General features: G+C 39.5%; 1 protein-coding gene across 1 annotated transcript in view; it reads right to left on the bottom strand.

Moving 5' to 3' along the window:
* RAB10 (RAB10, member RAS oncogene family) overlaps window positions 1-26,125 on the bottom strand; it is an 87,863-nt gene that overhangs the window by 19,778 nt on the left and 41,960 nt on the right. Inside the window, exon 2 of the mRNA XM_032866989.1 lies at window positions 9,868-9,928. Within this exon, the coding sequence (XP_032722880.1) occupies window positions 9,868-9,928 (61 nt within the window). The remainder of the gene's footprint in view (window positions 1-9,867; window positions 9,929-26,125) is intronic.

The raw sequence follows: 26,125 nt of genomic DNA, 5'->3' as shown, positions 1-26,125 counted from the left end.
AGGCAATAAGGAAGTACTTGGGAGTAACAATGTTCCAAGAAGAGGGAAGAACTAGTGTAAAGGTCCTGACCCACGGTTGAGGAATAATAAGGAGGTCAACAGGACTTCAGCTTTCCTTCTGAGTAAGATGAGAAGTCTACTAAAGGGTTTTACAAAAAGAAGTAACTTAACCTGGGCTTAAAAAGAATCATTCTATTGACTGTGTTGAAAATGGGTGTGGAGAAGAAGAGTTAGGAGGTAATACAATACGAAAAAACTGCCACCAGAACTGTCATTTTTTTTTCTTCTTTTCTCTCTCTCCTTTTTAAAGATTTTCTTATTTATTTATTTGACAGAGAGATCACAAGTAGGCAGAGAGGTAGTTGGGGGGCTGGGGAGAAGCAGGCTCCCTGCTGAGCAGAGAGCCTGATGCAGGGCTCGATCCCAGGACCCTGAGACCATGACCTGAGCTGAAGGCAGAGGCTTAACCCACTGAGCCACCCAGGGGCCCCCAGAACTGTCATTTAGGAAAAACCATCTAGGGACCCTTGCCTGGCTCAGTGGTTAAGCATCTGCCTTCCGCTCAGGTCACGATCCCACGGTCCTGGGATCGAGCCCTACTTCGGGCTCCCTGCTCAGCAGGAAGCCTGCTTCTCCCTCTCCCACTCTTCCTGCTTGTGTTTCCTCTCTCGAAGTCTTCTCTCTGTCAAATAAAGAAATAAAATCTTTAAGAAAAAGAAAAGAAAAACTATCTAAGAGACATGCTATCAGTTCTTCCAGGTTGTATCCTTAAGATAAGTTAGATCACTAAAGGCTACACACACATATTTCTATCTGTATACTTATTTACATTCTTAGACCAGAATTTTTATCATCATTACCTTTAATAAGTTAATTTATTGAAAATCACAAGAAGAGGGGCACCTGGGTGGCTCAGTCATCAAGCCTCTGCCTTCGGCTCAGGTCATGATTCCAGGGTCCTGGGATCAAGCCCCACATCTGGCTCCCTGCTCAGCGGGAAGCCTGATTCTTCCTCTCCTGCTCCCTCTACTTGTATTCCCTCTCTCACTCAAATAAATTTTTTTTTTTAATCAAAAGAATGAGCCTTATGAAAATGTATTCTATATTTGTTATGATCTATTTTCTCCCCCATTCTTTACATTATTTCTGAAAAGAATAATGTAATCTATTTAGGTAGACCTCTGTCTTGGTTCTTTTTGTACCTTGGCCCCCAAAGAAATTTCTAGGTAAGTTTTACAAATTAAGCATAGCACATAAGTTGTCCTTCAGAGATAGTATATTTATATCCTCCATTCTCAATTCCAAATTCTTGTTTTATCTTTTATTAGTCTTTATTTAGTCACAAGATACTTGTAAGCATGTGTAATTTATGAATTCATGAAAGAACAACAAAAATTTTGCCTCATCACAGTAGAAATACTTTAGTTCTTTTCTGAATTGGTAAAAAGTATACATCAGCTAATAATTCTATACCCTTAGAGAGGAGTTAAAGTTTCCTAGCTAAAATCCAGGATGGAAATGTATTTACTCAAGACAGAAATGCCTCCTGGTTATAGTGTAGGAGGCACACAAAACTTCTAGTTCATTTTCTGTCATTTGCAGCAACAATGGAAAGAGATCTTCCACAGCACTTCACTATGTGCAACCACCCCCAGCACTGTCTAGCTATGATATGTTTTCTTCGGGGCGCCTGGGTGGCTTAGATGGTTAAGCCTCTGCCTTTGGCTCAGGTCATGATCCCAGGGTTCTGGGATCGAGTAGAGCATCCTGCTTTGTGGAGAGCCTGCTTCTCCCTCTCCCTGCCGCTCCCCCTGCTTGTGCTTTCTCTCTGTCAAACAAGTAAAAATCTTAAAAAGAATTTTTTTTTTAATAAAAAGATAAGCTTCCTTTCTCCCCATTCATTCACATTACAAAATCAGCAAATTACGGCCCCATTTCAGTGTCAAATCTATGACTAAATTCTCTACCAACAAAGAATACACTGCTGAAGAAAGTACTCAGTTAAAACCAAATCAACAGCACTTAGGTTTTATAATACTGGTTAGATATGAAATGTCAAAATAAAAGATACTGAAAGATTAATGGCCCCTCTGAAAGGAAGGTAATCACTACTCAGATTCAGAGTTAAGTTCCTGTTTTGATCCATGACGTTCTACTCCATCTGTTCTTTCGGTCTCCTCCATCTTCCAAAATCTCTTACACCCAACTACCTTCCTTCTTTTTATATGCTTTCCCTGCTAAGTTTTTAAAAGGCTTTCTACATCCTATTTTCATTTACACGTGTCATACATTTACACCTTCCAACAGGACTGTCTCCACCCCCACAAGGTGACCTGGCTACCTCGACTCCAAATTACCCTTCTCCTGAATCCTGCGTAGATACTTCTATCAGCCCCTACCAATTGTTAAGACCATCAACCATTTATTTGGAACCAGAAACAGAAGTTGCTCAATACCTCTAAGCTGATTGATGATCCTTTGCCCAGGTCTAAAAATAGCCACAGCTGCTTATTCACTGCCCAAATTATTTTTAGGTTTGCATGCACACATACCCCCAAGATTAAAGACAGAGGGTTAACCCCAATGAGCAAAACCAGGTATTAAGTATCTGAAGAGCAATTAAACACTATACGTACTCACAATATATTTCTATGTACCATAATACTGGTTTTAAGCCAGTAATAAAGCCGGTATAAATCACTCAACTCGGTTTTCCTTTCTTGTATTTTTTTTCCTTCTCAGACTACATTAAAGGTTTCTGAAATTACAACCCAGTGGCAAAAGAACTTTCCTTACATAAAATAACAGACACACAGCAAAGAGAATTTTGTGAAATCCTCTTTTTTTTTTTTTCCACTGACGTATTAGAAAAGGAGCGATATGTTCCTAGGAACGAAAATATCTTATTTACTTACTTGTTAGTCCCACATGCAGGGTCAAGGAAGCTGTGTGCTCTGGCTGCTATTATGATGTTATTTTTAGTCTGGGCACTGATAGCACTAGAACAGTCCAGAGACAGCATCAATCTGCTCTGCAAAGTAGAGATCCCAAATTTTGCACCTTTGTGTTTTTGTAACATAATGAAGTTTCTTACTCCTTTATAAATTAGGATGTCAAATTTCACACTGAGGTGGTTTTTTGTCTTGTTTTAAAGATTTTGTTTTAGGGACGACTGGGTGGCTCAGTTGGTTAAGCGGCTGCCTTTGGCTCGGGTCGTGATCCCCCCCATGTCGGGCTCCTTGCTCAGTAGGAAGCCTGCTTCTCTCTCTGCCTCTGCCTGCCATTGGGTCTGCCTGTGCTTGCTTGCTCACGCTCTCTCTCTCTCTCTCTGACAAATAAATAAATAAATAATCTTAAAAAAAAAAAAAGATTTTATTTTAAAGTAATCTCTACATCCAACATGGGGCTCAAACTTACAACCTGGAGATCAACAGTCACACTCCACCAACTGAGCCAGCCAGGTGCCCCACACTGAATTTTATTTTAACAAGACCTTGATTTCCTTGTAGATATGCAACTTCTCTAGTTCAAAATGTCATTTAGCTATGTTTATCTTCATTTAAAAAAAAAAAAAAAAAGAGCCTGAAACCCATTCTTGCAGAGCTTATATTCCAGAGGGGAAAGGAACAAGCAAATAAGTAAATACATAATCCCAAACTGTGATCAAGGCTAACAAGGCAAACAGTACGGAGTGATGAAGAATGGGATAAGGGGAAGGGAAGACAATCTAGATAGGATGTTCAGGATACTTATGGTAAGAAATATGAACAGAAATCAACCAAACAAGGTCATTTACCCAATAAATATTTACTGAGCGTCTGTACGTGCCAGGTTCTTTCTAGATGGTCATTATAAAAACCATATATCAGACAGATAGGATCCCCAGTCTAAGAAGGGGAGGAATAATGGGCACTTTTTAAAAAAATATATGGTTAACTTTATTTTTTTTAAGTTTATTTATTTAAAAGAGATAGAAAGAGCATGTGTGTGAGCAGGGGGAGGGGCACTGGGAGAGAAGCAGACCCCCCTGAGCAGGGAGCCTGATGTGGAGCTCAATCCCACAACCCTGAGATCACGAAATGAGCAGAAATCAAGAATTGGACGCTCAACCGAGTCACCCAGGCACCCCCAAAATATGGTAACTTTAGATACTAAAAAATATTATGATAAAGATCAACCAGGATAAATGTGACAGTACCTGAAGGACTGGGCTGCTTTAACTTGAAATCGTGCAAGGCCTCCCTCAGATGATAATGCAGAATTAAGATCTGAATGAGAAGGCAGCAGGACAAAGACCTGATGAAAAGCATCCCAAGCAGAGTAACAGCTACAGTACAAAGGCCCTGAGATGGGAACATTCTTGGCATGCTCAAGGGAGAGAAAATGGCCACAATCATTGGAGCAAAACTGGCGAGAGGAGGTCAGAAGCCACAACCTGACATTTTCAAATTTTATTTCTGGTGAAACAGGAAGTTTCTGGAATGAAGTGGTACTTCAGAATGTTTAGGCTAGCCACTGCTGGGGGTGAGGGTGGTGGGTAGGGGTGTTTGAGGGAGGTCTACAGAGCGTGTACGAGGTCCCAAACTGGAAAAGAGCAGACCATGTTCATGGAATTGAAAGATCAGCTGCACAAAAGCCCACAAGATGAGGCTGAGGCCACTCTGTTAACTCAGGTAAGGAATCGGATTTGGAATTTGGACTTTAATTTAAAATGCAAAGAAATTCAAATGGTTATAAATGGGGACGGAATGACAACCACGATCTATACTTGATTTATATTTGAAAAAAGATGACTCTGGCTATAATGTGGGAAAAGGCAAAAAGGAAGAAGGCAAAAGGGGAAATAAGGACCTGTTAGGATATTAAGAGCCTACCTACTACAGGGCTCAAAGAAGCAGTACTGGTGGCTTGGACTGGGGGGCAGGAGGGGGGCAACAAAGGAGACAGCAAATTATATATGGATTCTAGACAGGTAAGATTCAATCAACAGGGATTACCAAAGAGGACGTTGGGATCAAGGGAAGAATCAAAGATGACTTCCCAAGAATTTCATACCTTACGTAGGTAAATAGTTAATTCCTCCACAATGTGACATTATTGATTTCTGGTTGACTGTGCTGATGTTAAAGTTGCTGCTGGTTGGGGTGCCTGGGTAGCACAGTTGGTTAAGCAGCTACCTTTGGTTCAGGTCATGATCCCAGGGTGCTGGGATCCAGCCCCACATCAGGTTCCCTGCTCAGTGGGGAGTCTGATTCACGCCTGCTTATGCTCTCTTGCTCATGCTCTCTCAAATAAATAAAATCTCTTTAAAAAAAAAAATTGCTCTGGTACAAGATACAGATGCCAACAGTAACAAACATTTCTGACCCCCTCCCTTAAAAACAAAACAAAACACAAAAAAAGGCAAACTTGAAGTAACTCACTATGGCTTTTTTCCTGGCAGGACCCACAACACTATGGAAAATGTAGACAGATACTGTGATGGAAACTTCTAGAGATCTGGGATTTAAAAAGCCATAGCTGCTTCTCCATCAACCCAACAAGTTAATTTTCGGCCTACACACATGTGCACTGGCCAGGGTGAGACCTGTCTCCACCCTTCTGCAACAAATAGCCTACAAGATCCTTGGAAAAAAGACAAGAAATGAAGATCATTCAAGTAAAGAAAAGTAACACAGATCTTTAGCAGACACTTTTCAATATCCAATCGCAGAATGGAATTTTTCATGCTGAAACAAAAATCTGAATATATTCGTTCAAACCAGAGACAGATTTTTTTTTTTTTTAAATCACTGCTTTAGTAACAATTGGAAGCAAAACATCTAATGTTGAGTAAGGATAGCATTTTGATTATGAGTAATGGGTTTTTCAATGCTAAAAGCCTTTTTCAATTATTGTAGCATGTTTTATATGTCTTAACTTGGAGCTACATGGTTTCCTTCTCCCTGGATTTTAAGCATGCGAACTTTGAAAAGCAAAGAAAGAAAATCAGCTGGCACAATGCTAACCTCATAAAAACTATCAATCACTAATTTTCACATCTCATTCCTAATCTTTATAGGAAAATGGGTATTTCAAATTAAAAGCAGTTTTATATATGAAAACCTAGACTAAATGAAATTTTCCTTCTAAAGTGTTTTTACCCAAAAGAAGTTATATTAATGTTTAAAAATCAAACAATTCTAAATTGGAAATTTTACCATTCCTGTGCTATACTTGAGATTTATAGGTACAGCAGAAATCTTTTCTAGATTAATCTTGAAGGCCATACTGGAGGACTTACTGTTGCAAAAGAACATCTTCTAGGAAGGCTCCCTTTTTCAAAAACGAGTGTTAGTTATTACTGTTTACTTCCAGTTGCTACAGAAACTAAAATGAGAGGGAGAAAAAATACTTAAAGCCACAGGACAAGAAATAAAAGGGAAAGTCTGTGGGGCACCTGGGTGGCTCAGTGGGTTAAGTGTCCATGACTCTTGATTTTGGCTCAGGTCACGATCTCAGCGTTGTGAGATCAAGCCCCTGGTCCTGCTCACGCACTGGGCAAAACTGCTTAAGATTTTCTCTCTCCCCCTCCCTCTGTCCCTCTATTCCTCTCTAAAAAGGGAGGAGGGGGAGTTTGTGGAAGAACAGGACAAATTTAGTAGGGCAAATGTTTTACGTGCTAATATAAAGAAAAATGTATCTTAAAAAAGTTTTTTGCGCTTTTATTTCTGTTGTATACACTCACATATATATGTACATGTATACTGAGTCACGGAGTCACAATGTAAAATGTTGTCTCTTACCATCAAAAAGCTTGAACATTATTGGCTTAAAGTATGCACAGAGGGGATGCAGTTGAGAGAAAAGCCAATCAGTATGGCAGAGCCTAAGAGGGGCTTGGAACATAGACTAACTTGTAGGGCCAACCCTGGATTAAGGCATGGAGCTAAAAAAGGGCAGGGGGGAGTGCTGGTTGAAATTCAGAATAAATAATTGACATCCATTCCCTTGAGATCAGCTTTAATTATAATGAAGCAGAATATAAGGTACAGTTCATTTGCTGAGTTATTTCACAGTTAAAGTAAGGAAAAACCAAAGATCATCAAGTGGACTGTGTTTCAAAGGGAATCATTAAATGTAGGAAATACTTTAAAATGTCTACATTTTATTTAATTTGTATTAAATTTTAAAGATGTTATAAAGATCATACCTCAATGACATTCTGGTTAAACATATCCTACTCATCTAATTCTTAGCTCCCTTTGGCACCTGGGTGGCTCAGTCAGTCAAACACCCAACTCCTGGTTTCAGCTCATGTCATAATTCCAGGGTTGTGAGATTACAGCCCATGTTGGGCTCTGCACTGGGCATGGAGCCTGCTTAAGATTCTCTCTCTCTCAGAGTTCCTGGGTGGTTCCATGGGTTAAGTGTCAGGTCATGATCCCAGGATCCTGGAGATCAAGCCCTGTGTTGGGCTCCCTGCTCAGTGGGCAGGTCTGCTTCTCCCTCTCCCTCTGACCCTCCTCCCAGGCCCTGCTTGCGCTCTCCCTCTCTCAAGTAAATAAATAAAATCTTTATATATATATAATATATATAATATATATTGTATATATATTATATATATATATAATATATATATATAATCTTAACAAAGAAAAAAAGATTCTCCCTCCCTCTGCCCCTCCCCAACCCTCTGTTCACATGCACTCTCTAAAATAACAATATATTAATAATATAAATTATTATTAGCAGCTCCCTTTCAATGAGAATACCTAACTTTTTGAAACTGTCTTTGGATTCTGGGACATTGTTCTCTCCACTTTTTTTTCTTTTTAAGATTTTATTTATTTATTTGACAGAGGAAAAGAGAGCACAACAGGGGAAGCAGCAGGCAGAGGGAGAGGGAGGAGCAGGCTCACAGAGCACGGAGTGTAATGTGAGGCCCCAGGACCCTGGGATCCTGATCTGAGCTGAAGGCAGACACCTAACTACTGAGCCACCCAGGTGTCCCCATTGTTCTCTCTTAATTCTCTAACTGCCCTCTGCAATCTCCTTTGCTAACTTCCACCTCTGCTCATAACCTAAAATAAAAGGTTATTACTCTTAGGGTTCTAGCCTCTTAATGGGAGATAGCCAAATAGTAACAGTTGTGATTTATTATTAAACATTAATCACGTATCAGACGCTGCTCTTAGTGCTTTACACGTACCACTCATTCTCATAACCATTCTATGGCAAGTCCTTTTACAGTGAAACCCAGGATAACAATGAATTCAAACTTAGCACAGTTATTGACTGGTAATAAAGAAAGGACAGGACTGGAAAGAGCAGCAAAATCAACGATCAAACTGTCCTATTCATAGGAAGCAGTATAATAATTAACAGTGTTACTCTCAACTCCACAGTCTGAACATTTAATGCATCCCTGCTCTACCATCTACATGTTGAAGATCTTAGTTATTTCAAAATGCATCCATTTTGGAAAATACACACCTACAGAAAGATTTATAGCAAGGATTTACAGTGAATAACCGAGGTGTGAGATATCTTTTTTTTTTTTTAAGATTTTATTTATTTATTTGACAGATAGAGATCACAAGTAGGCAGAGAGGGAGGCAGAGACAGAGGGGAAAGCAGGCTCCCTGCCGAGCAGAGAGCCCGATGCGGGGCTCGATCCCAAGACCCCGGGATCATGACCAAAGCAGAAGGCAGAAGCTTAACCCACTGAGCCACCCAGGAGCCCCTGGGTGTGATGTATATTAACAATGGAATACTACCCAGCAATAAAAAGCAATGAACTTACTGATACACACAGAAATCAGTGACAATTTTAAAAAATAATTGCACTGAAAGAAGCCAGACCCCCTCCCCTGAAAAAAAGACAAAAGAAGATACTACATGATTGTATTTATATACAGTACTAGAAAATGGAAACTAGTCTCCAGTGACAGAAAGCAGAATGGATGCTTGGGGCCCAGGAACAGGAAAGGAAGGAAGGAGAGATTACAAAGAGACTTCAAGGATGGATATGCTCATTATCTTGACTGTGGTGATGGTTTCACAAACTCATCAAACTGTATACCTGAAATATGTACAGTTATTATGTGTCAGTTATACCTCAACAAGGCTGTTAAAAAACAGGAATAACATATCTCACAGGGTCATTCTGAGTATTTAATAGGTTAATATACATATATGTAAAACACTTAATATTTACTACCAAATACCGCTATTCTAATTTTAAAGTCTATGATTCATACTTGAATACGAATTGAAAGAATTTCATTTTATTTCTATGGGACAAATCCTATACAAACTAATAAAAATAATGCCCATAAAAAGTTATAAACATATTAAAGGAAACAAGTATTTTAGCTTAAGACTCTCAAAGAAACGACTTTTTGATATTGAGTGTGAGCAAAGTATGGTACTAAAGGCTCTACACAGATTATTTCATGTAATCCTTAGAACAATCTTTTGAGATAAGTGGTATTATCTTTATTTTACATATGAAGATACAACAGCCTCACAGTGTTATATAACTTGCTCAAGTTCTTGGAATAAGCAGAAAAGGTAAAACACTCAGATCTCATGAACTATTATTTATTTATTTTTAAAGTAATCTCCCCACCCAACATGGGGCTCGAAATCACAACCCCAAGACCAAGAGTCACATGTTCCACCAACCGAGCCATCAGGTGCTCCTGATGCCATCAGAAGCTCCATGTCCATAATTTTTTCTCTTCACTGAAAGAAGATGACCTGATGCTGGCTTTACAAAGGAGTCTCACAGAATCTAAACAGGTGACAAGCAAAGAGTTCACTGCCAAACCTTCAGGAACTTGACAATCTATTATATAAAGTTGGTAAATCAGCATCACTTACCATATCTGTAGCTTGATCTTCTTCCCTTGCAATTCAACTGTTTTGATCTTAAAGTCTATTCCTACAACACAGGAAAAAAAAAAAAGGTAAATTGTATCTATGGCTTTGAACTTAGCTCTCCTAAAATTAAAGGGAGTGAACATAAAAACACACTTTTAAACTCTGGATATTTGTGTTTTTTGGCTCTTGTTAGTCACTAACTAAGCACATTCTGAGCAAATTATCCAATTTCAAACTTGAGTAATAGAAGATCCAACATGGCAAAAGAAACAGCTATATAGGAAGAGTTTTTACAATTAGGAAATGAAAAGGTAAACTTTAAAATATCTAAATCTTTTTTTAAGTAAGCTCCACATGCAATGAGCTTGAATTCATGACCCCATGATCAAGAGTCCCATGCTCCACCAACTGAGCCAGCCCGGCGCCCCCAGAGTAGCTAATATTCTAATGCAAAAGAATAAAAATATCTTTCCTATTAGGAAAAATATATAGCCTTTACTAGCTTGCAAAGTAAAAGACTACTACCAGGGATAAAGAGGGTTATTTCTTTTTCTTTTCTTTTTTTTTTTTTTTTTAAGATTTTATTTATTTGAGAGCGAGAACAAGTGAGAAAGAGAGAGAGCCCGCGCTCCCACGCACTCGAAAGGGGGAGGAGGAGAAGGAGCACGACACAGAACTTGATTTCTGGACCCTGGAATCATGACCCAAACCAAAGGCAGACATTTAACTGAGCCACCCAGGCACCCAAGAGAGTCATTTCATGATGATAAAAGGGTGAATTCATTCAGAAGACATAAAAAGACTAAATGTTTATTCATCTAATAACACAGAGCTTCCAAAGACATGAAGTGGAAGTATTGTGGATTGCCCAGCTCTGTCTGCTCCCTAACCAACCAAAATCTTCAGCTTGGGTTGAGTTCCCCATACCCAAATTAAAAGGAGAAAAGGGTCTTGTGCCTGGCATTTATAAACCTCAGACTTTATCTACAGCCCATAGTTTTGTTTCTCTAGGAATTACTAAAAAAACTGTCCTACAGTGACCTAGTTGTCAAGACCAATTCTGAACAAAACTAACCATTCCAATTAAGCGTAGAATTTGTTAAATTCATCTTAAAGACAAACCTGACAACCAATACTATTCCAGAAAACTTCCCTGACAAGAGGTGAAATTAGGACATGCTCTGAAAGCTCCTACCTTCTGAGACAGAAACTAGGTACAACTGGAAAATTTACATTTTAGGCTGTTTTAAGCCACCTACCTCCATCCTAGACTCCTTGAGTTTCTCCCTCAATCAATGTTGTCTATCCTCAAACTAATTAGCAGTGATTAAAGCAGTTCTTCATTCTTTTCTGCACAAAAACTCCCACTGTCTACCTCAGCCATTTATTCTTCTATCTTCATTACTGGCTTCTCCTTACCTCTCTGATCTTTCCTAAAAACTGGAGTGAACTTTTCTATCTCTACTCATTCCCTTGGTGATTTTCCCTAATTTCATGGTTTCAAATTCCCCATATACACTGATAACTCTCAAATTTTATACCAAAGACCAGACCTCTCTCTTGAACCCCAAACTTGAGATAACCATTGTCTATCTGCAAATCCCATGTTTCATAAAGATTAAAACAAAAGTTCTTAAAATGGTTCATAAGGCCCTACACATTCGGCCCACCTCCCTATTTTTCCACCCTGTCCACATAATTCTCTGTATCTTTCTTTGATCTAGCTAAGAGTATCAACCTCTTTATTGTTCCACACACACATGTGCAAGATTCCCACCTCAAGGCCTTTGCATACAACTGTTCTCCCAACTTGGAATACCTCTTATGGCTCCCTCCCCTCACTATTCTTTCCTAAGTGGCAACATTTCCCCGTGTCCCACATCCCATGTCCACTGTCTATTAATAATCCCTACCCTTCTTCTTTACTTTTATATTTAACATCCTTCAAATATACTGTACATATTTACTGATCCCTGTTATTTATTGTCTGTCTCCCTAAATAAGATCCACATGGGTAGGAGTTTTTATGTTTAATTCATTTAAATTCCCAGCACCTAGAGCTATGCCTGACAAAAAAAAAAAAAAATAGACTTTCAAAAAGTATTTGAATAAACAGATAAATGATGTTTTCTAGAGAAAGTGAAATGGTACCTGAGAAAAGATATAGAGATATTTCACCCTTAAGGTGAAACTCACTACTTGACAAGTTCCACACTTGTCCACTTAGTATCCAATCATATTTTTAGAACCTCAGGCCAAAATATGAACAACAAAAGTTCCGATGAGATACCAAAACTGAAACGAACCAAAAAAAGAGAACCTGAAGGAAACAGGAGCAATGCAAAGAAAGAGAAAAAACAGCTCCTTTTATCTTCTCAGAACAAGAGAGGGGAAAAGAGAGAGAAAGGGAGTAAGGAAAATTAACCTAAACCAGAAAACTCCTGGAAATGAGAAAAAGGGGGGGATCAATATATTCAACAGAAAGACTGTAAGAGAAAATTGAGATCTCCCAGAAAATATAGCAAAATGACAAAGAATGGAATTTATGTGATATATGACACATTAGAAGTTCAAACTGGGGGGCGCCTGAGTGGCTCAGTGGGTTAAGGCCTCTGCCTTCGGCTCAGGTCATGATCCCGGGGTCCTGGGATTGAGCCCCACGTCGGGCACTCCACTCCGCAGGGAGCCTGGTCCCTCCTCTCTCTCTGCCTGCCTCTCTGCCTGCTTGTGATCTCTGTCAAATAAATAAATAAAATCTATTTTTTAAAAAAAATTCAAACCGGGAAGTCTGACATCTAACTAACAAGTTCAAGAAAGGACAGAGAAAATGATATCTAGAAAATAATAATTTAAAAACTGTAAAAGAAATCCTCACAGCAAGAGAAATAATAAAACTAAAAGGCAACCTACAGAAAAGGAGAAGATATCTGCAAATGACATATCTGATAAAGGGTTAGTATCCTAAATAAAACAAATAAAAACAAAATAAAGAACTTTTAAAGCTCAACACCCCAAAAAACTAATAATCCAATTTAAAAATGGGCAGAAAGGGACACCTGGGTGGCTCAGTGGGTTAAAGCCGCTGCCTTCGGCTCAGGTCATGATCCCAGGGTCCTGGGATCAAGCCCCGCATTGGGCTCTCTGCTCAGCAGGGAGCCTGATTCCTCCTCTCTCTCTGCCTGCTTCTCTGCCTACTTGTGATCTCTGTCTGTCAAATAAATAAATAAAATCTTAAAAAATAATAATAAAAAATAAAAATGGGCGGAAGACACGAACAGACATTTTTCCAAAGAAGATACAGAGATGGCCAAGAGACACATAAAAAGATGCTCAACATCACCTACCATCAGGGAAACACAAATTGAAACTACAATGAAATGATCACTTTACACACGTCAGAATGGCTAAAATCAGTAACACGAGAAACAACAGGTGTTGGCTAGGATGTGGAGAAGGGAGAACCCTCTTACACTGTGGGTGGGAATGTAAACTGGTGCAGCCGCTCAGCCTAATTTGGAGGTTCCTCAAAAAGTTAAAGAACTGCCCTACAATCCAGCAATTGCACTTCTAGGCATTTACCCAACAAATACAAAAACACTAATTCAAACGAAAACTGCACCCCAATGTTTACAGCATCATTAACTACAATAGCCAAATTGTGGAAACAGCCCAAGTGCCCACTGATTCATGAATGGATAAAGAAGACAGGGGCACCTAAGTGGCCCAGTCAGTCGTTGAGCATCTGTCTTCAGCTCAGGTCATGATCCCAGGGTCCTGGGATCAAGCCTTGAATCAGGCCTGCTTCTCCCTCTCCCCACCACCACCTGCTTGTGTTCTCTCTCTCACTGTCTCTCTCTCTCTGTCAAATAAATAAGTAAAATCTTTGGGAGGAAAAAAAAGAAGATAAAGACAGCACCTGGATGGCTCAGTCAGTTAAACATCTCCTTTGGCTCAGATCCTGATCCCAGGTTCCTAGGACTAAGCCCTACTGCTCCCTCAATCTCTGGCCTTCACAACCACTTACTCTTACATTCTCTTATAAATAAGTATATTCTTTAAAAAAAAAAAAAAGAAGAAGAAGAAGAAGAAAAGATACCCACACACTGGAATATTTCTTGGCCATAAAAAAGAATGAAATCTTGCAACCACATGGATGGAGCAAGACAGTATTATTATGTTAAGCCAAACAAGTTGGTCAAACAAAGTAAATACCATATGCTTGCACTCATATGTGGAATTTAAGAAACAAAACAAATGAGCCAAGGTGAAAAATAAAAGGACAGACAGAGGCAAACCAAGAAACAAAACTTAACTACAGAGAACTACCCGATGGTTACCAGGAAGGAGGTGGGTGGGGGGATGGGTTAAACAGGTGATGGGGAGTAAGGAGTGCACTTGCGATGAGCACCTGGTGTATGGAAGTGTTGAAGCACTACATTGTACACCTGAAACTAGTATTACACTGCATGCTAACTAACCAGAATTTAAATTAAAACTGTAAAAAAAACTGTATAAGAAAACTTAACAGAACCAAAGGAGTATTATTTTATACCAACTTACCAAGTGCCTAGCATAATGAATAAAATAAGGTCCATACCAAGTTGTAGCACCATGACATTTCAAGACGCCAGGAATAAAGATAATATTATAAAAGCTTACAGAAACTAGGTCATATGAAAAATCAAAAGTGACAATTCTGAACTTGTACTCTTCAACAGCAACACTAGAATACAGTAAGATAATGTTTTTAAGATTTTATTTATTTGGGGCACCTGGGTGGCTCAGTGGGTTAAGGCCTCTGCCTTCAGCTCAGGTCGTGCTCTCAGGGTCCTGGGATCGAGCCCCGCATCGGGCTCTCTGCTCAGCAGGGAGCCTGCTTCCCCATATCTCTCTGCCTGCCTCTCTGCCTACTTGTGATCTCTCTCTGTCAAATAAATAAAATCTTAAAAAAAAAAAAAAAAAGATTTTATTTGACAGAGACCTCAAGAGAGCACAAGCAGGGTAAGGAGAGGGAGACAAAGGACTGACGCAGGGCTCGATCCCACAACTCTGGGATCGTGACCCAAGCTGAAGGCAGACACCTAACTGACTGAGCCACCCAGGTGCCCCAATAAGATAATGTCTTTTAAAATGTCTTTTTCAACCTGGGGCACCTGGCTGGCTCAGCCAGTAGAGAGTATGAGACTCAATCTCACACACATGAGTTTAAGCCCCATACTGAGTGCAGCATTTACTTTAAAGAAGGGGGGGGCACTTGGGTGGCTCAGTCATTAAGCATCTGCGTTTGGCTCAGGTCATGATCCTAGAGTCCTAGTATCAAGCCCCGAATCGGGATCCCTCTTCGGCGGGAAGCCTGCTTCTCCCTCCCCAACTCACCCTGCCTGCATTCCTGATCTTGCTGTCAAATACATACATACATACATACATACATACATACATACATAAAAATAAAATAAAATCTTTGCTCCCATGCATCTTTAAAGGCAACTATCAGGAGATTGCTTTGCCGAAAACAAGAAGAAATTCAGCCAAGAGTGAGGTAAATGGCAGTTCAAACTGGCCTAGAGAGCAACTAGTTCAGAGGTGAAAGCGGACAGAAATGGGCAGAACAAAATGAGAAGTAATTTCCAAAAAGTAGGCCTACTAAGAGAGGGAGGGGAAGAAATGGTATTAATGTAATTTGTGTGAAAAAAGAAATTCAGGGGCACCTGGGTGGCTCAGTCAGTTAAGCATCTGCCTTCTGTTCAGGTCGTGTTCTGGGGGTCCTGCGATTGAGTCCCGAGTTGGGGTCCCTACTCTACCCAGAGCTTGCTTCTCCCTGTGCCTCTGCCTATCTCTGTGTCTCTCATGAATTAATAAACAAAATTAAAAAAAAAAAAAAAAAGAAAAATTCAGAAAATTCGACAATTCTGTTGAAGTCTGGGATAAAGTATGGATAGTATCTTGAACACTAAGTGAATGTACCAATAAAGGAACTGTAAATTACAATAAAAACAGGAAGACATCCAAGAAAGGAAAAGTGATTATAGTACACCACTTGGTTTAACAGATAATAAAAACATGTTGTAACTATTTAAGAAGATGAAAAGACACGAGGAGTGTCCACTGTTATCCGGGTGAGTGATTCTCATTTCCCATAACAAGAGAGAACTTTTTAAGTTAAGTTTTTGGGGTTTAAGTTAAAAACTATGACTAAAGGAATATGGTGTTGAAGAACAGAGAAAAAGGTCAAAAAATGTTTGGAAAAGGAAACACGCAAGCAGGCACAGTGCAAAGACTTCTTGTTGCTGCTGTCCTCACAGGCCTTGAAATACTATGACTTCAAAAATTCTGGTCTATTTCATTAACAGAAATAAAAATTGGGTCAACAGGAGCCTGGGTGGCGCAGTCAGTTAAGCACTGCCTTAAACTCAGGTCATGATCCCGGACTCCCGGGATCCACTCCCAAGTTGGGCTCCCAGCTCTTCGGGAAGTCTGCTTCTCCCTCTGACCTTCTCCCCTCTCATGCTCTCTCTCACTCAAATAAATAAGTAAAATCTTTACCAAAAAAATGGGTTAACAAAGGAAGAGGTGGGTTTACAAATATGTTCTCTCCACTATTTAAACACTTCAATTTGATCATCATATTTTAGCATGGCTCTAAGCCACCCCTGCAGTCTCATTCCCTCCAGTCTTCCTCTTACAGTCACCTTCAAACACAACTTTTGCAGCGGTCTGCTTTTTCCAAGTAAATACCTTTGCCACTTCAGCATGTATTTTCTACAATCCCCAAAACACACACACCTAAGTATGGGAAAAGTTAGGATAGTGGAAAAGCTTTTGATAAAATTTTGGAATAAGAGCAAAATCAATAGCTCAACTCCCCAAGAGAAGCTAGGAAAATCTATCACCTTTTAAGATTCTGCCAGGAGGGACGCCTGGGTGGCTCAGTTGGTTAAGCAGCTGCCTTCGGCTCAGGTCATGATCCCAGCTCCTGGGATCGAGTCCCACATCGGGCTCCTTGCTTGGCGGGGAGCCTGCTTCTCCCTCTGCCTCTGTCTGCCTGTGCTCTCTCTCTCTCTCTCTCTCTGACAAATAAATAAATAAATAAAATCTTTAAAAAAAAAAAAAAAGATTCTGCCAGGAGAAATAACCAGATTCTCCTGCAACACTATCATTTCCTGAATTACCACAGGCTAGAGCAATCATAGCGTTTGATCCAACCAGTGGTTCTCTTTTAGGTTTTGCTTATGTAAAAACACTCTAAAGGAAATCTCTGTTTTTTACAGATTCCTGGGACCCAGCTCACAAGTATTTCAATTTACTGTAATCTAACTTTTACCAATTTTCAGCTGCTCAGGAAAGAAACATCAGCCAAAATACCTGCCTTAATGATGTTGCAAAAGCACCATCCAGTGGCAAGAGGAGTAACTGCAACTTCTAGCCACTACAGAGAGTTTAGTTTCTGATGACACACCAACGCGTAGTATTTAATGCAAGCAGAAATAAACTCCAGACAGCCAAAGTTTAACAACTCATAGGTAAATAATATCTGTGATTTTTAAAAGATTTTATTTACTTATTTGACAGAGAGACACAGCGAGAGAGGGAACACAAGCAGCGGGAGTGGGAGAGGGAGAAGTAGGCCTCCTGCTGAGCAGGGAGCCTGATGTGGGGCTCAATTCCAGGACTCTGGGATCATGACCTGAGCAGAAGGCAGATGCTTAATGACTGAGCCACCCAGGTGCCCCAATATCTGCGATTTTTAGTAAGTGAAAATAATGTGTTTTCACCACATGAGGAAAGGAAATAAGAATCCTATACCTACAATCCTTTGAATGCAGTTTTGTCTGGAATTTAAGAAACATGATTCTAATCCTAGCTCTAGCTCTGTCATAACAGCACAAATTTTGAAAAGATCACTTTTCAATGCAGACATTAGTTTCTTCATCTTGATGCAGAAGTGAAAATGGAGAATACAAAAGTTTCCTGTAAAGATTCTTTCACATAACAGTAGTAGTTTACTAAACACTTAGAGAATGTACTATGTGCTTGGCACTGTTTTAAGTCCTTTGAGTGAATTAATGTACTAAATCCTCAGAACAATCCTAACCCATACTTTTATTTCCATTCTACAAATGAAAAATAAAAGCCAATAGCAGGAGAAAAAAAAAAAAAAGCAGTAACACTAATATTTACTGGATAACTACTAAGTGTTCTAAGCACTTCACATATACTATCTCATTTAATATTCAAAAATATCCTCTGCAAAAGTACTAATATGCCTATCTACAGAAGAGGAAATTTTTTTAAAATTTAAATTTTAGTTAACACACAGTGCAATATTGGTTTCAGGAGTAGAATTCAGTGATTCATCACTTACATACAACACCCAGTGATCATCACAATTGCTCTCTTTATTTTTTTTTTAAGATTTTATTTATTTATTTATTTGTAATTTTTTTTTTTTAAGATTTTATTTGTTTATTTGACAGACAGAGATCACAAGTAGGCAGAGAGGCAGGCAGAGAGAGAGAGGAAGGGAAGCAGGCGCCCTGCTGAGCAGAGAGCCCTATGCGGGGCTTGATCCCAGGACCCTGGGATCATGACCTGAGCCGAAGGCAGCGGCTTTAACCCACTGAGCCACCCAGGCGCCCCTTATTTATTTATTTGACAGAGAGATAGAGAGAGAGATCACAAGTAGGCAGAGAGGCAGGCAGAGAGAGAGGAGGAAGCAGGCTCCCCACTGAGCAGAGAGCCCGATGCGGGCCTCGATCCCAGGACCCTAAGATCATGACCCGAGCCAAAGGCAGAGGCTCAACCCACTGAGCCACCCAGGCGCCCACAACTGCTCTCTTTAATACCCATCACCAATCTGGCCGATCCCCTACCTCCCTCCCTCCATCAACCTTCAGTTTGTTCTCTATCATTAAGAGTCTCTTATGGTTTGTTTCCCTCTTTTGCTTTTCCCTTCCCATACGTTCATCTGTTTTCTTTCTTAAATTTCACATGAGTGAGATCATACTGTGTTTGTCCTTCTCTGACTTACTTCACTTAGCATAATACACTCTAGCTCTATCCACGTCATTGCAAATGGCAAGATTTCATTCTTCTTGATGGATGAGTAACATCTCACTGTGTGTGTGTACTTATACACACACACACACACCACATCTTCTTTACCCATTCATCAGCTGATGGACATTTCGCTCTCTCCTTAGTTTGGCTATTGTTAATAATGCTGCCATAAACACTGGGATGCAGGTACCCCTTCAAATCTGTATTTTTGTATCCTTTGGGTAAATACCTGGCAATGCAAATTGCTGGATCATAGTGTAGTTCTCTTTTTAATGTTTTGAGAAACCTCCATACTGTCCTCCAGAGTGGCTGTTCCCACCAACATTTTTTGCATTTTTGCATTCCCACCAACAGTGCAAGATGGTTCCCCTTTCCAGAAGAGGAAACTTTAATCTACCCAAGGTCAGAGAACTAACAGGTGACAGAACCAGAAATTAATTCCATGTGTTTTTTCAGACCATACAGGCCCTTAACCTACATTAAGTTCCGGAACTCCATTTTTAAAATTTATTTTTATTATCTTTGAGAGAGAGAACACACGGGTGTGCAGGGACTGGGGGAGGGGAGGAGAGAGAGAATCTTAATTAAGCAGGTTCCACGTCCAACGTGGTGCCTAATGTGAGGCTCAATCTCACAATCCAGAGATCATGACCTAGGCCAAAATCAAGGGTTGGGCGCTTAACCAACGGAGCCACCCAAGTGTCCCCTTAACTCCATTTTTTTATTTACCTATTTAATATTGAGGAAAATTCACATAAGATGTACCATTTTAAAATGAACAATTTAGTACACTCAATGTTGTGTTACCAGCACCTCTACCTAGTTCCAAAATGTTTTCATCACCTCAAAAGGAAATTCCATACCCATGAAGCAGTTGCTTTCCATTATCCCCTCCCATGACTCCCTGGAAACATGTCTGCATTCTGTCTCTACAGATATACCTATTCTGGATATTTTATATAAATAGATGCACACAACATGTGACCTTTTGTCTCTAGCTTCTTTTACTCAGCATGTTTTCAAGGTCTATCCACACTGTAGCATATATCAGTACTTCATTCTTTTATGAATGAAAATTCTCTTATATGTATATACACAATTTGTTTATCTGCTTATTTTCTTAAGCTTTTATTAAAAGAAAGAGAGGGAGAGAGAACAAGCAGGGGTTGGGGGGAAGTCAGAGGGAGACACAGACTCCCCGCTGAACAGGGAGCCTACATGGGACTTGGATCTCATGACCTGAGCCAAAGGCAGCCACCCAACCGACTGAGCCACCCAGGTGCCACATCCACTTCTTTTTATTTATTTATTTATTTGACAGATAGAGATCACAAGTAGGCAGAGAGGCAGGCAGAGAGGGAGGAGGAAGCAGGCTCCCCACTGAGAGCCTGATGTGGGGTTCGATCCCAGGACCCTGGGATCATGACCTGAGCCGAAAGCAGAGGCTTTAACCCACTGAGCCACCCAGGAACCCCTCCACTTCTTTCTTGATGAAAATATGGGATGTTTCCACCTTTTGGCTTTTATGAATAGGACTGCTATGAACACACACATACATGTATTTATGTGAGCATGTGTTTTTTCAGTTCTTTCGGGAATGCAAAGAATAGAATTGCTAGGTCATATGGTCAAATTAAACATAATGTTTAACTGCTTGAGGAACCACTGTTCTCCACATCAGACACACCATTTTACATTCGCACTAGCAACACGTGACAGTTCAATTTTCTACATCCTTGCCAATGTTTATTTTTTCTTTTTTAAATTTTAAGTCATCACAGTGTTTGGGTATTAAGAAGTACCTCATTGTGGTTTTGATTCGCATTTCCCAAAGTACTAATGATGGTGAGCATCAACTCATCTGCTTGTTGGCCATCTGCATATCTTCTTTGAAGAAATATGTATTCAAGTCCTTTGCCCATTTTTTTTTAAGATTTTATTTGTTTTATTTGACAGACAGAGATCACAGAGATCTGTCTGTCAAATAAATAAATAAAATCTTAAAAAAAAATTTTTTTTAAAAGATTTTATTTATTTGACAGAGAGAGATCACAAGTAGGCAGAGAGGCAGGCAGAGAGAGAAGGGGAAGCAGGCTCCCCGCCGAGCAGAGAGCCCGCTCGATCCCAGGACCCTGGGATCACGACCTGAGCCGAAGGCAAAGGCCTTAACCCACTGAGCCACCCAGGCTCCCCTAAAATAATTTTTTTTTTCTTTAAAGATTTTGCTTATTTATTTGACAGATAGAGATTACAAGTAGGCAGAAAGGCAGGCAGAGAGAGGGGGAAGCAGGCTCCCCGCTGAGCAGAGAGCCTGATGTGGGGCTCAATCCCAGGACTCTAGGAGCATGACCTGAGCTGAAGGCAGAGGTTTTAACCCACTGAGCTACCCAGGCACCCCTAAAATAAAATTTTTTAATGTTAGTAACCACAAATGCTATAAACAGGAATGGGGAGAGAGCTATTTTATACAAAAAAATCAGGGAATGCTTTACTGAAAGGCATTTGAGCAAAGACCTCAAGGAGGTCTGGAAACAAAGCTATGTGAATATCTAAAGAGAGTGGTACAGGCAGAGGAAACACTTAAGAGCAAAGGATCTGAAGTAATAATATGCTTGGTGTGTTCAAGAAACAGATGGGGATTTGAATGTAGTGATGTAAGCCTTCTAAACCATGAAGATGATAAAGTTCTCGGGTTTTTTGGCTCCTCTTTAAGTTCTTGCAACAGTATTTTGTAGTCCTCAGTGCCTAGGTCTTACACATTATTTTGTTAAATTTATTCCTATTTCATTTTTAGGATGTTATTATAATAATATTTTAAAAGTTCCATTTTTCCAATTGTTTGTTGCTAAATGTAGAATACAATCTTTTGTTGTTGTTTTCCTTTTTATTAAATTATTTTTATTAACATATAATGTATTATTTGCCCCAGGGGTACAGGTCTGTGAATCATCAGGCTTACACATTTCACAGCGCTCACCATAGCACATACCCTCCCCAGTGTCCATCACCCAACCACCCTCTCTCCCTACTCTATTTTTGTATATGGACCTGTATCCTGCAATTTTATGACAGTCACTTCCTAATTCCAACTGCTCTTTTCTGGGGGGAGGGAGATGGAGCTTAAAGTTTTCTATGAATGTAATCATAATCAGGTAGTCTATAAATGGCACTTTTTTTTTTCAACTTCCTTTTGAACCTCTGATTTCTTTCTTTCTCTTGCCTTATTGTTACCAGTTAGGACCTCTAATAAAATGTTGTTTTGTACTGGATCCTTAAGAGAAAGCTTAGACTGAAAGTATCATGTTAACTGTACATCATTTAGTAGGTTGAGGAAATGTCCTTCTATTCCTAGTTTGCTGAGCTATCATAATGCAAATAAAGGTTGCATTCTGTCAAATGCTTTTTCTATACCTATTAAGATGATTATGACTTTTCTTCTTTATCCCATTAAGTCAGCTAATTAAAATTGATTTTGAATGTGAAATCAACATTGGATTCTGGAAATAAAGTCTACTTGGTCACGATGTATTATTCTTTTATAAGTTCCCAGAACTGCTCTGCAGTTTAGATAAGGACTCTTACGTGTATGTTCATGAAATGAAGGACATGTCAATGTCCATTAGAGAGATCTTTGTTGTTTTGGGTTTTTTTTTAAGATTTTATTTATTTATTTGATAGATCACAAGAAGGCAGAGAGGCAGGCAGAGTGTAGGGGGGAAGCAGGCTCCCCACTGAGCAGAGAGCCTGATGTGGGGCTCCATCCCAGTACCCTGAGATTATGACCTGAGTCAAAGGCAGAGGCTTAACCCACTGAGCCACCCAGGCACCCCGATATCTTTGGTTTTAGTATCGAGGATAAGGCTGGTCCAATAAATGACATGAAAGTGTGCCGTCTTCCTCCATTTACTAAAATAGAATTTTCCTCCTTAAACATTTGACAAAACTCAGCAGTGAAGCTATCTCGGCCTTAAAGTTTCTTTCAGAAAAACATAAATTAAGATTCTATTTCTTTGGGGCGTCTGGGTGGCTCAGTGGGTTAAAGCCTCTGCCTTCGGCTCAGGTCCTGGTCCCAGGGTCCTGGGATCGAGCCCCGCATCAGCCTCTCTGCTTTGCAGGGAGCCTGCTTCCTCCTCTCTCTCTGCCTGCCTCTCTGCCTACTTGTGATCTCTGTCTGTAAAATAAATAAAATCTTAAAAAAAAAAAAAAAAAAGATTCTGTTTCTTTAATACAGGTCTATTTATTCTATCAATCGCTACAGAGGAATGTTGAATATACAACTATATAACTGTAGATTTCTACTTCTTCCACTTCTGTTGATTTCTGCTTCAAGTATTTTGAAACCTTGTCATTAGGCATATAAATGATAAACTGATACCTTTATCATTACAAAAAAGTTCTCTTTATTCCTGGAACTATATCCTTTGCTCTGAAATCTACTTTGTCTAATGTTAATACAGCCACTTGAGCTTTTGTTATAATTAGTAAATTAGATGGCCCTAATATATTTTTACTTGTCGCACTAGAGTTTATAACATACACTTTTAATTTAGCACAATTAACCTTCAAACAGATTATACCATTTCTCATACTGCAGTAAACTCCCACTTTTCTTACCTCTACTTGTACTTCTGTATTTTACTTGTCAATTGTCTTTGAAATAAATTTAAATCTGAGAAAAAAAGTCTTTTATATTTTCCCACATGTACCTTTTCCTTTCCTCTTCCTCTATGTATATCTGAGTTTCCACCTAGAATGACTTTCTTCAGCCTACAAAACCTCCATTAATTTTTTAAAGATTTTATTTATTTATTCGACACAGAGAGACACAGTGAGAGAGAGAACACACAAGCAGGGGGAGTGGGAGAGGGAGAAGCAGGCTTCCCGCTTAGCAGGGGGCCCCATGCGGGGCCTGATACCAGGACCCAGCAATCATGATTGAGCCAAAGGCAAATGCTCAATGACTGAGCCACCCAGGTGCCCTTAAAAAAAATTTTTTTTTTTTTTTTTAAGATTTGACAGAGACAGAGATCACAAGCAGGCAGAGAGGCAGGCCGAGAGAAGGGGGAAGCAGTCTCCCTGCTAAGCAGAGAGCCCGATGCAGGGCTGGATCCCAGGACCCTGAGATCATGACCTGAACGGAGAGCAAAGGCTTAACTCACTGAACCACCCAGGCAGCACCCCCTGCCCTCAACATTTTTGATAGTGCAAGACTGTCGGCAAGAAATTCTCTCTGCTTTTGCCTGGAAAATATCTTTATTTTGCCTTCATTTTTGAAAGGTAGTCTTGTTAGGATTAAATTCTAACTTGATAGTTTTCTGCCTTTGAACCTTTTAATATTTTATTTTTAAATAATCTCTACACCCAACATGAAGCTCGAACTTAACAACCCTGAGATCAATAGTCTTGCATGCCCTACTGACGGAGCCAGGCAGGCACACCCCCTCAGAATTTTAAATGTATTACTTCATTGTCTTCTGGCTTGCACTGCCCCCCCCAACACACACCCCTTTTGGTAGAAATGTAGATTTTTTTTTTTGAAATGTAGATTTAAGAAAATCATTATTATGAAATGATTTTAAAGAAAAGTTGCAAAAACAGAGTCCACATACACCTTTCATTCAGCTTCCCCTAATGCTAACACTTACTTAACCATTTATCGGAAACAAGAAAGTTAACACTGGTACGATGCAATTAACTATAGACCTAATCTACGAGTTTTTCACTAATGTCTTTTTCTATTTCAGGATCCAATCTAATTCCCACACTGCATTTAGTTGACAAACCTCCTGCAATCTGTAACAATTACTCAGTATGTTCTTGTCTAGAATGACCTTGACAGTTTTAAAGAATACTAGTCAGGTTATTTTGTAGAATCTCCTTCCATTTGGGTTTATCTAAGGTCTTCTCATATTTAGAGTAAAGCTTCACAGTTTTTGGTAGGAACACCACAGGCAAAATGTTTTGCCTTTCTTAGCTCATTATCAGGGAGTATACATTGCAAATGTTTTATTGCTGTGACATTAACCTTGATAACTTGGTTATGGTGGTTATCTACGGTTTCTCTCCACTACAAATTCACTGTTTTTCCCTTTGAAACTATAAGGTTTTTGGAGAAAATACTTTAAGACCATGCAAATATGTTTCTAATCATACCCTCACCCACTGATTTTACCTTCCATTATCAATTTGTTCCTGTGACAACTGTTACTATAAAATTTGCCTAATGGTGATGTTATGTTTCAGTCACTGCTTTACACTTAAAAACTGGAATTCCATTATTTATTATTGCCAATATGGACTCATAGATATTTTATTCTGCTTATAAGGCAATACTGTAATTATTTGATTCCAGCTTTGGTCATTAGAAGCTCTTTCAGGTTGCCTCCTAAGTCCTTTTGACATGTCCCACCCTCTTCTAGCACTTCTTTGTTTTCTGGCACCAAAGATGTCCTAAGATCATCTTCTACTGTCACATCCCAGCTCTTTGTTCAAAGAGCCCTGGTTCCTCTTACTGAAGAATTATAGAGTCCAAGATCTAAGCACAAGGTATGCTCATTGCTACAGGGATGTCACTACTTCTAAGCATTTCCAGAGGAGAGAGCAAGGAAATATATTTATGTAAAATAATCCATGCATACACATACATCTACATTTCTGTAACTATCTGTACGTATAACATATATAAAACCATGAGTTAATACTAATACCTCTGACACCTCCAACTCAACACCAGAAAGTTCATTCTAGTCTTTTTCCTTTCCTTACTTGTAAACTCTCCATTTAACAATTAGATACCTGGCTATCATTATCTAAAATATGTTTACTTATATATTCAATCCCAGTATATACATAAAGTAGTTTATACACAAAGCAGTTTCATACCAACCCATACCCTTATGAGAAAGGGTAGATTTACTAACTAGAGTATTTGTATATAGTTCTTTTTATCTTTAGTCTTACACCGTATCTAGTCAAAATACCATGGTTTTTTGTTTTGTTCTGAGAGCGGGGGAGAGGAGGAGGGGAAGAGGAAATGAGAGAGAATCTTAAGCAGGGTTCACACTGAGGGCAGTGCCTGAGGAGGAGCTCGATCTCACCATCCTGAGATTATGACCTGAGCCAAAATCAAGAGTTGGATACAACCAACAAAGCCACCCAGGCGCCCCACAAAATACTCTTTTCTAAAAAAAGTTATTTTGAT

Source organism: Lontra canadensis, unplaced genomic scaffold (genome assembly GCF_010015895.1).
Source record: "Lontra canadensis isolate GAN:19392208 unplaced genomic scaffold, GSC_riverotter_1.0 scaffold32, whole genome shotgun sequence".
NCBI classification, from domain to species: Eukaryota; Metazoa; Chordata; class Mammalia; order Carnivora; family Mustelidae; genus Lontra; species Lontra canadensis.
This window is presented reverse-complemented; position numbering and strand designations above follow the sequence as displayed.